Source organism: Podarcis bocagei, assembly GCF_964188305.1.
Source record: "Podarcis bocagei genome assembly, chromosome: 2".
In the NCBI taxonomy this organism is placed as follows: Eukaryota; Metazoa; Chordata; class Lepidosauria; order Squamata; family Lacertidae; genus Podarcis; species Podarcis bocagei.
In genome coordinates, this window is record NC_138126.1 from 108,661,225 (window position 1) to 108,677,054 (window position 15,830).

Here is a 15,830-nt window from a genome sequence, read left to right on the forward strand (position 1 = left end):
GCACATAAGTGATTCATGGTAACTTTGGGATGAGGAGGGAAGCAAGCATTAATACAGAATTTACGACTATTGCTGTGTAAGCCTCTAAGCAATGACTTGTACCTCTCTGTTTTGTGTTTTTTTAAATGTTGTTTCCATTACTTCATGATACTGAAGAAAAAAAGAAACTATTAAAAAGGGGCATATTAAAACTGTTTTGGATCATGCTTTAAATAGAAAGCGTGGGAACTGTGAGGAAAATACCACAGTGATTCCCAGGAGGGATAGCGAGGAGGTATTTAAAGAACTCAGGATCTTTAAATTCTTCTTACTTCCACCGTGCCTATCTTTGCTGCTGAAACATCCAACATAGCAGTTGATTATACCATGAACAAACTTAGTTGGTCTCTAAGATACTACTGGACATTTTTAATTTTTTTATATATATTTCGACTGCGTCAGACCAACACGGCTACCTACCTGAATCTAGAACCACAGTGTTGGACCGCATGTGACTCGGATACTTCTGGAGCACGGACTGGACACACATGCGGTCCAACAACAGCAGTTGATTGTTTGTCTCCACAAAGCCCATCTTTTCTGTGAAGCCTTAAGCTCTTACCTAGATGCAGGGTCAACCCAATACATTTTGGCACCTGAGGTGAATCCTCAAATTATGACCCCTCTCCCTGCCAGGGAAGAAAGGGTGAGTGAAGATCCACATCAGGAACAAGGGGGAAAGAAAGATCAACATCATGATCTGCTGCCCCTGGGGATCCTAACTGGACAACATGGCTGGGCTGGCCCTGCCTAGACTGATCCTAAACATGTTTACTGCATTCTTAGGCCTTTAAGCAGCTATCAGTTCTAAGCACACTTCAGTATACATGCTTATGATTGCACTGCAAATATCTTTCAAATGTTTTATCTCAAAATATACAATATATCTTCAGACATACTTAAACAGACTGTGTAATAGGGCACAGTTTCACAGCACCCCATGGAATGCCTTTCTCATTTCATTTGCCCAGTATAAAATGACTGAAACAAACGACCGCTATAAAGGACTGTGGTAACCTTATGTATGGATCATTTCCCTAATTCTCAGTTTGTCCTAGTATGTCTCATATGATTTGAGTGAATATTATGAATCCCACCCTCTGTATATAGCTTTGATCTTATATTAGTGCATTTTAAACATTGCCTTTCCTTACTAGCTTAGGCAATAGGTTCCCGAATCGTGGTCTTCAGCCATTAGTGCCTCACAAACACAATTCAGGTAGTCAGCATAAAGGTTATAGAACAGTTGGCAATAATGCACTTGACCCTCCACTTGATTTATTATTTCTGACAAATATTTTGACAAGGGACAGATTTACCCACAAATACCCATGGATCTCAAGTTTCTGGACTTGGAGCAAAACACACACACTCGCACACATATAAACATAGCTGATGTTTTGTGTAAATCTGGTAGATTGAGAAACTTGTATTAAAAAAGCCCAGAAGGTGTAACAGGAAAGCCTGTGTCCCAGCAAGGCCTGCGTCCTTGCCAGGCCATAGCTCTCCTGACAAATGATTTAGTCTGGAGCCACAGTGTGGAAATAAAGGGTGAGATTGCCCACCAGAAACCAAGCACTCTACTATTCAAATTAGACCCCAGTGTTTTTCTTACAATCCCCTTGGACACAGGCCTGGCCAGGACTGTCTTCCTGTTATATACTCTGACCCTTACCTGAGCCTATTCCAGCTGAGGCATCACACACCTGCTTCCCAAGCTAACCAGCCCCACCTGGGCTATTTTGGGAGAGAGGAGACTGCCCACTGGGGAGCGGGTGGGTTGGCGAGGCCCCCTAGATTTAGAGGCCCTAGGCTTCAGCCTACTTAGCCTATACATAAGTCTGGCACTGATTTCCCCTTTTTAAAAGGGAAATTCCCTTATTCCGAATAGGATTCCTCGCAAGAAAAGGGAAAAGTTGACAGCTATGCACTGACTGTTGCTGTGGCTGCTACAAACAGAGGGAAAGGGCAGATCCACACCATACATTTAAAGGACATACAGAGCACATTTACAGGCACGCGTCTTCCCCAAACAATCATGAGAGCTGAAGTTTCTCTGTGACAGAGCTATACAGTAATTCTCAGCACCCTTAATAAACTGCAGTTCCCAAGATTCTTTGGGAGAAGCCACGTGGTTTGAACGTGCGTGATCTTCATTTTCAGAGACGATGGTTGTGAGGCCACGCTGTCACTAGATGGCAGCATTAATTACTTATTTTTAATGTAGCAGCAGCTCTTTTTGATGGATCCACAGACAATTTATGATGCAAACTCAGATGAAATTTTCCACATTACACGTCTTTAGGTTTACCCCTAAGATTTTTAAGTATACAATGAAAAATATGAAGTGAGAATGTTACAAATGTGTAGAGCAGAGATTTTCAACCTTTTTGGGACCACGGCTCCCTTGACCAACTATATTCTTTCTGCGGCACCCCTGTGGGGCTCAGGAGCCCAGTTACTTCACCCCTTGCCTGCAGAACTGGCAGCCTCTCACCCTTTTTCGAACACCCTCCTTTTGTGGAGTGTTCCTCCGTGTCCTCTCCTCTTCCCTCCCCTCTCCTCTCCTTGGAAGTCCTCTAGGCAGCCACTGCTGCCACCCTGGTCTCTGAGCTGCCCACCCTGCCCCACAGAGAGGTGCCTCCTCACACAGCCCTACAAGGGCTTGGGAAGCACCCCCTGGCCAGTCCCAGAGGCACCATTTGCCTGGGAAGCTTGTAGCCAGGGTTGCTGCAACAAACAACTGTGCAAGCCTTTGGGAGGCAGAGATGGGAGAGGACATCAGATGAAGGGAGGAAAGGAAAGAAGGAAAGAGGCCAGTGTTGCACCCCGGACTATAATTCAAGGCACCCTAGGGTGCCATGGAACACTAGTTGAAAACCACTGGTGTATTTGCTAGTGTTGGGATTGGTTGTAGCTCTCGAAGAAGTGTATGATTGGTGGAAAATCTGGATTTCCTGGCATTTTGGGTGGTATTCAACCAAGGTTTACTCATCGTAGACCCATTTCAATCCATGAACATGAGTAAGTTAAGGCCATTCACTTTGGTAGTGTAGCACCCTGCTTGTGGTTAACGCTTAGCTGGAATGAAATATTCAACGCAGCAATAGAGAAATTAAAATAATAATTTATTTGTCAGACAAATAAATGATAGGCACGGTGGTATATGGTTACCAAAGCTCTGCCCCCCTCCAACCCTGATGGCCAGCACTTATATTTCCTCAGTCCAGCCCCCTTGCTCCTCCTTTGGCTGCCTCTGTCCAATCAGCCTGGTTGAAATTCCTATTGGCTGTTTGCTAGAACCAATCATAAAAGATACACCCATTTCCTATTACCTTTTATGGGAGACAAAGAGCTATATTTCCTTCTATCCATAAATGGCAGACAAGTAGCCATATATCTTACATTTGCCTCGAGAAGGTACCTTAATTACCAGATCACCTTTTGCCCCTGTTGCCCCTGCATTCCAAAACAAATGGCTAAAACAAATGGCTCATGGTATTAAATTCTATCTAAACAGAGATCTTGGGTTCACATTCTCACACACCATCAATGAAATAAGAATCTAACATAAGAATCTAACATTTCTTACTTTCTAAATCCTTTGCATAATTACATTAAGCCAACAAATCTCATACATAACATAGATAGAAGAAAAGGCCTTTGCAAAGTAAAAAAGGAACTCAGTAAAAACAGCTTCAAAAGAAGCCTCTTCAGTTTACACCCTCCTTTCCCAGCCAGCTGCTTTTCCCATTAGCTCTTCCCAAAATTTATTGCCCTTTAACTCTCTCAGTATACCTTAAACCTTAGGAAAATATGGCTAGAGTCTGATGGGAGGCACATGGTATTATTTTCTGTTAAACAATAAATCTTACTATTTACCAACTCTTAATTAGTGTTTTTGCAGCTTGATTGTATTCTGTAATATGTAGGGTCAGTGTAACATTTGCTCCCAGCCTGTAATTCCCTTTTACAACTTTGAGAAACTTGTCTCCTGCTACTGCTATAAATCAGGGAGGCCCTTGTTCGGGAGAGCAGGAAGATAAACAACTGCCAAAGTACTTAGCCAGCTGGTTTTTGCCTGGCATGAAACATACAAACATTTGCAAATATATCTTTAAGCTCATTTTAAAATACAGGCCTTGATCAGATGCCTCATTAGGTCTATCTATTCCAAGTCAAACTTAGTTGAATACCACCTATAATGTACCAGAAGTTCATATCACAGAATGAACGTTGTGCTGGATCTTCAGTCAGAGGTTCCATAAATTAAACACAAAGATACTTTGGGAATCCAGAATCTTGCTTCAACAGTGGGTAGTGGTGTGAATCTGGGGTCACTCCGTAGTAGCCCCTCAAACCTGGTTGCAACAAGAATGAGGCTTGACATTTGTTATGTCTGTTCAGGACTATACTACACCCCCATGTGGCAGCTGAGCGAATAAAATAAAAAACGACAACTCCTGTTTATTTTACAAATTCATGCTGCAGGAAGCTAAAATCAGGAGCAGGAAAGCAGGGGTGGTGGTCCTGGGGAAACTCAGCCAGATGGATGGGCGTGGTATAAATAATATATTATTATTATTATTATTATTATTATTATTATTATTATTATTATTATTATTAGCTCCTGATTTCATCCCTACCTGCTGCTTTCAGTTAAATTTAAAATATATGGAGGAGTGATGGAATACAGTATAACGAATTGGCAGTCTTAACCATGAAAATTAGAGGTCAAGGAGAGGCGGTTTTTAAGCAGGATTGGAAATCTTTTGTAGAATATATCTAAAGAGTTATTGTAAAACATGTAAAAATGCAAGTAGGATTTGAATGAATAACAGCAGCAAAGTATGTATCTGGGAACAAGCGGAATAGATAGGGTATACTTATAATATGCAGCAATACTAGAAAATATGGGGAAACCATAGGGGGATGGAAGTCAAATGATAAATGAATCATAATTGGAAAATATATATTGTGTATTAAATCTGTAAACTTTTGAAATGAGAGAGAGAGAGAGAGAGAGAGGTGCCTCTGGTTACAAACTTAATTCGTTCCGGAGGTCCATTCTTAACCTGAAGTACCACTTTAGCTAATGGGGCCTCCCGCTGCCACCCCCGCGCAATTTCTGTTCTCATCCTGAGGTAAAGTTCTTAACCCAAATACTACTTCCGGGTTAGCGGCGTCCATAACCCAAAGTGTTTGTACTCCGAAGTGTTTGTAACCTGAGGTACCACTGTATATGGGGAGGAAAGCCACAATTGCCCATGGGGTGAGCACAAGACGATCTCCTCTAGGTCACTGCTTGCCAGCTCAGAGATGGCAAATGAACAATTTTCAACCGCAAGGTGGAGGAAGAGCACAGCCCAGAGCCCGGTGGGGGGTAAGCAGGTAGACCTCAGCAGGTGCCCAAGGATGCTACGCACTGGCTCTGACCTTGAAACTGCACATCACATGTAGCATGGCCCCGGAGGTTGGCACAAAGGGCCTTATTTAGTTATTATGTAGAAGAAGGAATTTCTGCAGGTGTAGTTTGCATGGCTCCTTTGCAACCCATTGCCTCCTGAATCTAACACCAAGTTCTCACAGGTAGCAGATGAAGTGATGAAACCTGTCATTTGTGCCACTCTAGTCTACAAATGAGGACACAGGAAGTTGCCTTATATGGAGCCAGGTGACCGGTCCATTGAGTTATAGGATATGAAAAAACATTCCCACATTTTGAAAATTAGCACATCAGGAATAAGGCTGGGCAACACCCCTTCTCCTTGATACTAGTTTTCTGTGTGCAGGGATATATTTTTTATGGAATAAAATATGAATACCTGCTTGCCACCTGAGATGGTAAAGCCCAGGCACAAATTTACCATCTCATCAGCTGCTTTTCAGAACTTGGCCCCAGTCTACCCTTGGTCTTTGCCAAGTTTATGGCCAAAGAACAATTAGGAAATGGGTTTCAAATTTTCCTTCCTCTTCTGCTTCCCCACACATTCACTCTGCAATTTTTTGTAGTTAGGGCATAGTAAACACATTAAACATTATGCCAGTTTGCAGAATTTATTCAGAATTATTTAAACAGCAGAGTTTGGTAGTTCACATTTTTTCATCTTTACATGCTTCTACCTCTGATGTGGTCTGATTATGATAGCTAGATAGATGGATCTGTGGTCCTCTAGTTGTTGTTGAAGCCCATCTCCCTTCAGCCCCAGACATGATTCACTGTGAATCACTTAACTTCACTCATAAACATAACTCATGGGGGGGGATCCCTGTTGCCAAAGCCAGGCTTTCAACCTCTGCTTTAATTCTCATTTACTATGTTTAGGTAGTGTGCAGTCTAAATTGATGCATGCTGGCTTAGAAGTTCTGCCAAGTTCAGTTGCTCTTAGATAAACACACAAAATTGCAGCTGCAACCCTGTTCACATTACCTGGAAGTAATCCCATCCTATGCACATTTGCCCTATGACTGCTCATTGGATGAACACAGACTCACTTTTTGTGAAGGTTAACAATGCAGTTCCATGTGTGTGTGTACTTGGAATCCATGTTCATTCCATGAGTGGGCCAGTCCACTTGAATCTCTGGCCACTGTTACTAAATAGCTGCTCTGAGCCTGGCTTTGGATGGGGAGGGCGGGATATAAATACAATTTTATTATTATTATTAAATTCATCTATGTGTGCTGTGAAGCAGTGTTCCCACCTATTTTGGCACCTGCTGAACAATGACTGTTGTTTCTGTAGACAGTAAAATGAATGTCCTTTTTCGTAATACTACATAGTACATAACTTTACCCCCAGATCAAGGCCGCAGTCTTAACAATAGCTGTGCCAGTGCAGTGCAATCACTCCAGCTGGAGTAGCAAATGTGCAGGAAGGCTTGGAGGAGTCACTATATGTAAGCCTGACATGGGTGGCCCTGTGGTCTAAACCACTGAGCCTCTTGGGCTTGCCGATCAGAAGGCCAGCAGTTCGAATCCGGAGTCGAGATGCAGGAAGATTACAATTTGTGCATCTTGATATCAATGAAAGCTTATGCCACTGTTGATGTATCTAAGGAGCCACAGGACTCTTTGCTTCACCATAACAGACCATTAATGCTAGCACCATTCTGTAATTTATCTATAGTGGTTTTATTTATGCCCACAACAGTAAGTAAGTAAAGGTAAAAGGTAAATGACCCCTGGACAGTTAAGTCCAGTCAAAGGAGACAATGAGGTGTGGCGCTCATCTTGCTTTTCAGGCCAAGGAAGCCTGCATTTGTCCACAGACAGCCTTCCGGGTCATGTGGCCAGCATGACTCAACCGCTTCTGGCGCAACAGAACACCGTGACGAGTGCCAGAGCATACGGAAACACCATTTACCTTTCAGTTGCAGCGGTACAGCTTGCACTGGTATGCTTTTGAACTGCTAGGTTGGCAGAAGCTGGGACAAAGCAACGGGAACTCACCCCATCACGCAGATTTGAACTGCCAACCTTCGGATCAGCAAAAGCCCAAGAGGCTCAGTGGCTTAGACCACAGCGCCACTACTGTAAGGAACACAGAGTTGAACTGGATGCACTCCTAGGTAAGGAGGTACTGGATTATAGCCTTTGGTTGCAATTAATTGTTTTTAATTGGTTTATTGACAACAACGAAAGTTTTTAAAGTTTGTTGTCTCACTGTGTTTTGACTTGTTGGAAGCCGCCCAGAGCAACCGGATAACCCAGTTAGTGGGTTGGCATATAAATAATAAATTATTTTTATTAATAATAAAAGCGCAAACGAAAGGAAGTGGGAGGAGAAAAAAGTAGAGAAACAAAAGCATAAAGCGTCATTAGGTTGTACAGTAATGGTTAAATGGTTTATTCTACAGTAGTCATTCCGCCCAAATCAAGGAGGTAACGGGCTGCCCGTTTACAAAAACCCAGAGCCGTAATTAGAAATAATCCGTTTAAAGCAGAAACAAAAGAATGCAGCGTGGAGAGCTGAAGCGGGCCCCGGGAAAAGGGCGGCGCCCCGGGGAGCCTGCAGCTGCAGCCGCCGCCAGCTCATCGCTCGGCGGATCACCTGCCGCCCACTTCTGACACTCTTCCAGGCTGATGCAACCACCACAACACAACCACGTGGCTACCGTCAGCTGTTTCCACCTCGCCGGCCAATCGCTGCCGGCCCTGTTGGCGTCATGGGCGGGGCCTCGGCTTGCGACCGAGGGCTTCCCAACCCGTCCGACTCGGGGGGCGGAGCTAAAGGCGGCCCTTCCGAACCTTCGCCGCCCAATAGGAAAGCTCGGCCTGGAAGATGGCGCCGCCCTCAGGCCGGCGGTCACTGCGAGGCTTGTTGTTGCTGCTGTCGCTTCTGCCGTGGAGCTGTGACTGCGGAGTGGGGGGCGGGAAGACTTAAGTCCGGCAGGGGAGATAGACGCCGAACCCCGGCGAGGGGCAGAAATCGAGGCCGGGGCTTCGGCGCGACCTCCGTCCATGGAGGCCGCCGGCGGAGAAGGGGAGCCGGAGGCGCTCAGCTGCTTCTCCTACAACCAGGATTGCACGTACGTGAGTGGGGAGAGGGCAGAGTGGGTCAGGCTCCCCTTCCCTGCCCGTCCCCTCGCTTCCACCCCGGGGAAAGAGAGAGCCCAGCCCAGGGAGCGAAGCCATCCTCTCCTCCAGGCTGCCCAAGGCGGGGAAGGGACGGCGGCCTTTGGGGAATGCGGAGACGCGGATAATAATAATAACAACAACAGAAGAAAGGAAGGGAAGAAGGGGCGGGGTCGTGGGAACGGTGCCTACAGAATTTATGGATACCCGGTTTAGTTTGGAGATCTTGTTAACAGCATCTTTGGATTATTCCCGCTCTCTGAGGTGCGCTAAAATTAGGGTAACGTGGGCAAAAAGTTAAGTCTGGTGTGTGATGGATAAGCTTTTCCCTATCGCCACACTTCCCCACGAGCTGTGTGGCTCCCGACTTTTTTTAAAAGTCCCAACAAGTTGAAATTTACTGCGCATAGTGACCAGTTGATTTATTACTGCGTAAATTTTGGACTTTAGGTCTTCAGCACCCATCATTTTCATACGTGTTTAACTGCATGTTTGCCTGTGTTATAACCATGACTTGAGGCATCAAGCAAATATTAATGTGGAATTTGTGTGTGTGTGAGATACACAGACACACGCATACACACACAATGCATACATATACATACATATATATATGTGTGTGTGTATTTATGCACATATATATATGTATATAAGTATATATATACCCCACACTTTCTATTATTTACAAAGTTATTAAGGTTTTTTTTTAATGGAGATGTAAGAACACCAATCATCTGATTGCAGGATATTGCTTCATAAGCTATTGCAAATTATTCTAAGAACATAGGGTTACACAAGCAGTGTTTAGATATAATCAACTGTGAATTGCTTGAATCGTTTTGTTCATGTTATAGTGTATCAGTGGGATGGCTGAGCTTGCAGGTCATTGTGGAGTTTGATGGCTGTCAAATATGGTCTCAGGTCACTATTGACCTGATACAACTGTATTTCATCTTCATAGGCATAACTGCTGAAAAGCATGTATCGCAAAATTATGTACCATCAAATGGCATCAGCACTTGTATTGCTTCACCAGCAAGCTCAGGATACTTGGTAATAACAGAGTAATTTTGGTAGCATGAATCCAAAATTCAGATAACCTCACTTCCAAATATTTTTCCTTTGAGGTTCCTATCGCATGATAATTCAATGACGACTTTGTGATATCAGCTGCAAATGGGTTCCACACCCACTCAAACTTTTGTGTTTCTTCAGCAGAAAAGTAGTGGGAAAAGTTTAACTAAACAAACTTAGCTATCCTTGGCTAAAAGATTAAGTCTCGTGACAGATTCCGTGACAGCTCTCCACAAGTGCCTCTCCATCAGAACTGAGCTGTAACACTCAGAATAACTCCCTATATAAGCATCTCTTGGCAAACTGTCACTGAATTTGCCACCAGAGAGTGGTTACCAAGTTCTAAAATGTATGGATTGAGCCTTTCTGACATTCGGTTACAAATGTAAACACAGTATTATAATATGCCAACAAAAGAAAACGTTGTAATAGGTATCATCATACCAGTTTACAGGATTAAAAGCAATAATTATATTGGGTTTAGGTTTAAATCCACTTGCACAAGCTTTGTGACCTGCTTGCAGATCACAGTCTACAAGTTAGGAAACACTGCTCTGGGGTATGAAGTTGAATGTGGTTAGACTTTGGGTTGCTCAGCATTGTGAATCTATATAAGCTAGCTTTCCACCAGCTCAAGAATAGGTTAGTAATTCCAAAAGAACTGAAGCCAAGCCCCAAAGCCTGGCTTTCTCCTTGTATCACTCTCCAGCTCTTTGTGCAGTGGCTGTGATGATGCCTTTTCATTTTCTCCTCTTCTGTCCTGTACTTGCCTTTTGTAGCTTATCCCGTGGACCAAATGAAAAGGAAAGGCAATCTTGTTTAGCAGGAAGGGCAACAGGAAATGCCACAATGGTGTGTTCACAGTTTAATTCCCAAGTATGGTTTCAGTTGTCCCACTTCTTAAAAATCTAACTGAAACGATGTGCACTGATGACAGACAGTAACGGACTCCTCCTTGATGAAGGATGCTTTAAACTGGAGATGGGGAAGCTGTGGCCCTCCTATAACTTCCTGAACTGCAACTACCATTGTACAGTGGTGCCTCGCAAGACGAAAAGAATCCGTTCTGTGATTCTCTTCGTCTAGCAGTTTTTTCGCCTTGCGAAGCAAGCCCATTAGCGGATTAGCGCTATTAGCGGCTTTTAGCGGCTTATCGAATCAGCTGATAAGAGGCTTGGCAGCTTAGAAAAAGGGGGGGAGGAAAAAAAAACCCTGCAGGAACTCGCAAGACATTTTCGTCTTGCGAAGCAAGCCCATAGGAGATTCGTTTTGCGAAGCACCTCCAAAACGGAAAACTCTTTCGTCTAGCGAGTTTTCCGTCTTGCGAGGCATTCGTCTTGTGGGGCACCACTGTACTTGACCATTGATGATACCGGCTGGGGCTGTTCGGCCCAATCGCCGTCTAAATCCAGCCCACCTTAGGTCCGGGAATCAGCGTGTTTTTACATGAGTAGGATGTGCCCTTTTATTTAAAACGCATCTCTGGGTTATTTGTGGGGCATAGGAATTCGTTCATCCCCCCCCAAAATATATATAGTCTGGCCCCCCACAAGGTCTGAGGGACAGTGGACTGGCCCCCAGCTGAAAAAGTTTGCTGACCCCTGATATAGAGAGCCACAGGTTGTCCCCCCCCCCCCCGGTTTTAAAGGAAAACTATTACAGTGGTACCTCGGGTTAAGTACTTAATTCGTTCCGGAGGTCCGTACTTAACCTGAAACTGTTCTTAACCTGAAGCACCACTTTAGCTAATGGGGCCTCCTGCTGCTGCCGCGCCGCTGGAGCACGAATTCTGTTCTCATCCTGAAGCAAAGTTCTTAACCTGAAGCACTATTTCTGGGTTAGCGGAGTCTGTAACCTGAAGCATATGTAACCTGAGGTACCACTGTATCCCTTTGGCAGGGCTTAAACTCTTGTGCCTGTTACTATTGGGGTATATAATCCTGTAGGACCACATATTGCAATGCATTAAACATTTAGCATATCTTTCTTTTTACTCTAGAATGTGTGAGGCACTTGTCCATCTTTTTACTGCTTGTATGCTTTGGAAACAAGATGTAGGGAGCCATGATTGGCCCAGATTTCTGAAGTGTGCATGCAGTGTAAAAGAAATGTAGCTACCTTTGTATGTTTTCAGGATAGAAAGTGGTACATCCCAAAGTACTAAGGTATGCCTGCATCTTCTGTAATATATGAAGCAGTTCTTGGTGTTGTTGAAACGGGAATTGGCACAGATTGGTGTTTGTTTTTATACATTCCTCTGATGCAGGGTTTGGCATGGTACTCGCAGCAGCCTAGCTAGCCGCTCGGGCACCCGGGGCTGTGCACCCCAGACAGGGCTAGTTGGCTATGGGGGCGGGGCAAGCCCCCCATTGGGCGAGGCGAGCTGGGGCAGGTGCTAGCCACCTCCCCTCTGCTGGAGGGTGGCTGTGGCCGGGAGAGAGGTGGCAACTGGGGCACCCCTGCAAGCCGCGCACCACACATATCTCATCCCGCATCCCACTGGAGGGCGCCCCACAGCCCTAGTGCTGCCCATGAACCCCCTCCGCTACTGGGTATTCCCCTGTGGTCCCATGAAAACAAGTTTCTGGTCTTCATGGTTGCAGAGAGAAGTTTGATTCTTGAATGTCAAATAGTGCTCAAGAATGCAAACGAATGAGAACAAAATATCCTCTTTCTCTTTCCCACACCAAATCCAACCCATCCATCTATCTATCTTTATATAAAAAAATTCTCTCTCTCTCCAGGGTCTTTCAAGCGTTGTAGCAGTTTCCAACTATGGAAGTTGTTGAACAGGCTCCAGCAACTGCCGTCTTGCATTAAACAAGTTACAATGTGATTTTTCCGGTCACATTAATCATCTGCAATTAAGGTGCAGGATGAGTCTCCTGTCTTCACTGTGCTTCCATTGTGGTGGTTAGTGCTGTGCAATAAATCCTGAGGAACTGGTCATTGCCTTAAACAGGATGTGGAGAAAGGTGAACTTGAGGTCTGACATCTTATCACTTTATAATTGGGGGGGGGGGGGAGGGAAGCAACCTCTGAGCCAGAAATATATTACTGTGAACAGGAAATATCTTTGCTCTGAGCCAAAATGCAAGAAACAAAGGACATTGAAGGAAGTCATCAGGGAGCATGTTTCAAACAAACAAAAGGCAGAAGGCTTTCATACTGGTTGCTGCCTAATTGGTCTATGAAACACTTTGCCATAGGGCACAGTGAATGAAAGTCAAATTAGTTTAACACATGATGTGACACATTCTAGGTTCAGATGTTAGGTGGATTGGGGGTGTTTCCTGCTGTTTAGGGGATCTGGAAGTGAACACCAGTGGAGGGATCATTCCATACAATGCTAGAGATGGTTTGACTATTAGTGTGAGCTGCTGTTGCAGTTATTTTGTTTTGATATTAAAACCATACTGAAAAGAATATAAACTGTGAGCAAATTAAAGGGAGCACAGATGGATTAGATTCTTAAGATGAGGAAGGGAACTCTAAGAAAAGGCATTGCCTTGTTGGATCAGATTAAAGGTCCATTAATTCAGCAGTCTGTCTCCAATACTGCCCAGATCAGTGTCTCTGGAAGTTCAAACTATGTCATAGAGAAGCTAGCTAACCCCTGTTTGTCTCCAGGCATTTGGTAATTAGAAGTTTATTTCCTGTGGTCACGGAGGGTCAGAAAAGCCAGTCATGTGACATGGTATGTAAACCCTTTCTACAAACAAATCATAGGTTAAATAATTTTTGGGCAAAATGTGTAAAATCTTAGTGGAAGCACTGTCTTCTGAATGGGAAAGACTCCTTCTCTTTGGCATAGGGGCACCACAAATTAAAAGTCTCTTGTGTCTGCCCATCTGGCTTCCAGATGCGCCTGCTTCAGGACAAATTAAGGTTTCCAAGGTGAATTAGAGCCCAATAAACTAGGCTGGGCTTCTGCATGAGTACGCTCATCGTTAGATGGAACAACCCTCTGCGACATCTGCCACATTCGGACATCATGCTAAGCTTTCAGTCCTTCATGAGTCGGAATGTGTACAAGTGGCTTTCACCTGCATGTTGTTGTTTAGTCATTTAGTCGTGTCCGACTCTTCGTGACCCCATGGACCAGAGCACGCCAGGCACTCCTGTCTTCCACTGCCTCCCGCAGTTTGGTCAGACTCATGTTAGTAGCTTCAAGAACACTGTCCAACCATCTTGTCCTCTGTTGTCCCCTTCTTTTTGTGCCCTCCATCTTTCCCAACATCAGGGTCTTTTCCAGGGAGTCTTCTCTTCTCATGAGGTGGCCAAAGTATTGGAGCCTCAGTTTCACGATCTGTCCTTCTAGTGAGCACTCAGGGCTGATTTCCTTAAGAATGGATACGTTTGATCTTCTTGCAGTCCATGGGACTCTCAAGTGTCTCCTCCAGCACCATAATTCAAAAGCATAAATTCTTCGGCGATCAGCCTTCTTTATGGTGCTCAGGATATGCAGAGTGTTCACCTGCATGCAGCCCCTTTTTGCCACTTTACTCTTCCCCTTTGTGCGAGTAGCAAAAAACCCCCACCAGGATTCCAAACATAATAATAGATTATTGTTCAGTCCAAACCTGGAACTTATGATTAAGAGCTTCCAAATGAGCCAACTTCAAAGCCCTAGTTTAAATCTTGCTTTTAATCCTGGCTTGTATGGAAGCGCTCAACCATAGTTCCCAGTCTGGACAAATCAACAAACTATGGTTAAAAGAGTCGAATCCTGATATGTTTTGCAAAGCAGCAGGAGAGGGGCTGCATGCAGGTGTACACTCTGCATATCCTGAGCTATGACTGAAAGCTTAGTGTGATATCCAGGCATGACCAACCTTTATCTTCCTTTTGATTCAGTTTTCTGGGCTCACTATTGGAAGAGACAGCCTTAGTCCTTCATCATAGATGTAGGAATTTGTGTGCATGTGTGTAGTATAAATCCCATCTTGATTTCCATAGTGCTTCCTGTCTCAGCAGTTATAGAACCTGGCTCACTTTTGTTCCCATTTTACAGATGGAGAACTGACTCTGACTTGACCAAAACCACCCAGTAAAGCCATAGCAAATGGGAGACTTAAAACCTAGACATAACACACTCCAAAGCTATGCCACAGCATCAATGTTACTACTGCTATTTGAATCTTACTTTGCATCTGCTGAGTGCTGTATAGTAGTCGTTGTCTTCTTCTTTGGTGATCACTCCTAGCCGATTAAGATTGTCTTCCATAAACATGGTTTTAACAGTGAGTCTGTAAGTGACAGTGGAGACCAATTCTGGATCCACATGTCCTTCCACAATGGGGAAATAGGTTTCCAGGCGGGAGTTGATCATAGTGAGGGTTTGCCAAATGTGCCTTCCTCTTAGCAAGTTTCCCCCTTTCATCCTGGGTTCGAGTGTCTTCAAAGCCCATGATACTTTTGGTAAAGGCTGTTCTTCAACTGGAGCGCTTGCGGGCCAGTGTTTCCCAGTTGTCGGTGTTTATACTACATTTTTTTAGATTTGCCTTGAGAGAGTCTTTAAACCTCTTTTGTTGACCACCAGCATTATGCTTTTCATTTTTAAGTTCGGAATAGAATAGTTGCTTTGGAAGATGATAATCAGGCATCCGTATTGTATTGGGGCAGGGGAGCAACACAACCCCTAACTAAAAGCTTTAAAGTCTACATTGGATGGAGAAGATAAACGTATAGGAAGACGAGGTCAGGACAGTTTACATTTTAGATGTGGGTGAGAAAGGAGAATCCGGTAACTGAAAAAGTGCATGTGAGGAAAGCCTAGAAGAGAGTCAAAAAAAGGCTTTGCTGAAGAAGTGGATTGTGAGGAGGAAATTAAAAGAAAAGAAGCAAGTGCTTCAAAAAATGTGAAGAAATTGTTCCAGGCATGAAATACCAGGGCAGAAGGTAAGAAGTTGGAAAATGAGACAGGGAGTGTCATCAGTAGCAGATGAATTTTGCTCTTGTCTAAACGTTGATGGTCCTGCTCCCATATTTGGAGCGTCAGTAAATGAACGTGAGACATAGCTAGTCCCTACCTCTCACATAACTTTTTTAAACTAAGGACCCTTCTGTTACTGATTCCATTCTGTGCAGTACCTAAGGTCTACAGCTTCTAATAATAGAAGTAAAGCTACCTCTGCAGC

At 44.2% G+C, this 15,830-nt stretch overlaps 1 protein-coding gene and 1 long non-coding RNA gene across 3 annotated transcripts in view; both read left to right on the plus strand.

Moving 5' to 3' along the window:
- Positions 1-3,697: 3,697 nt before the first annotated feature.
- LOC308580293 lies at positions 3,698-3,924 on the plus strand. The gene is made up of 2 exons (XR_014004790.1): positions 3,698-3,831; positions 3,864-3,924. It is a non-coding gene; the product is annotated as an uncharacterized lncRNA (long non-coding RNA).
- A 4,364-nt stretch (positions 3,925-8,288) lies between these two features.
- Positions 8,289-15,830, plus strand: part of WIPI1 (WD repeat domain, phosphoinositide interacting 1) — a 59,250-nt gene continuing 51,708 nt past the window's right edge. The window contains exon 1 of one of the 2 annotated variants that reach the window (XM_081181461.1): positions 8,289-8,570. Coding sequence is in view for 1 of the 2 variants with exons in the window: in XM_081181460.1 (XP_081037586.1) it covers positions 8,503-8,570 (68 nt within the window). In the remaining variant the exon portion in view is untranslated. The remainder of the gene's footprint in view (positions 8,571-15,830) is intronic. The other variant, XM_081181460.1, reaches the window with a different exon arrangement.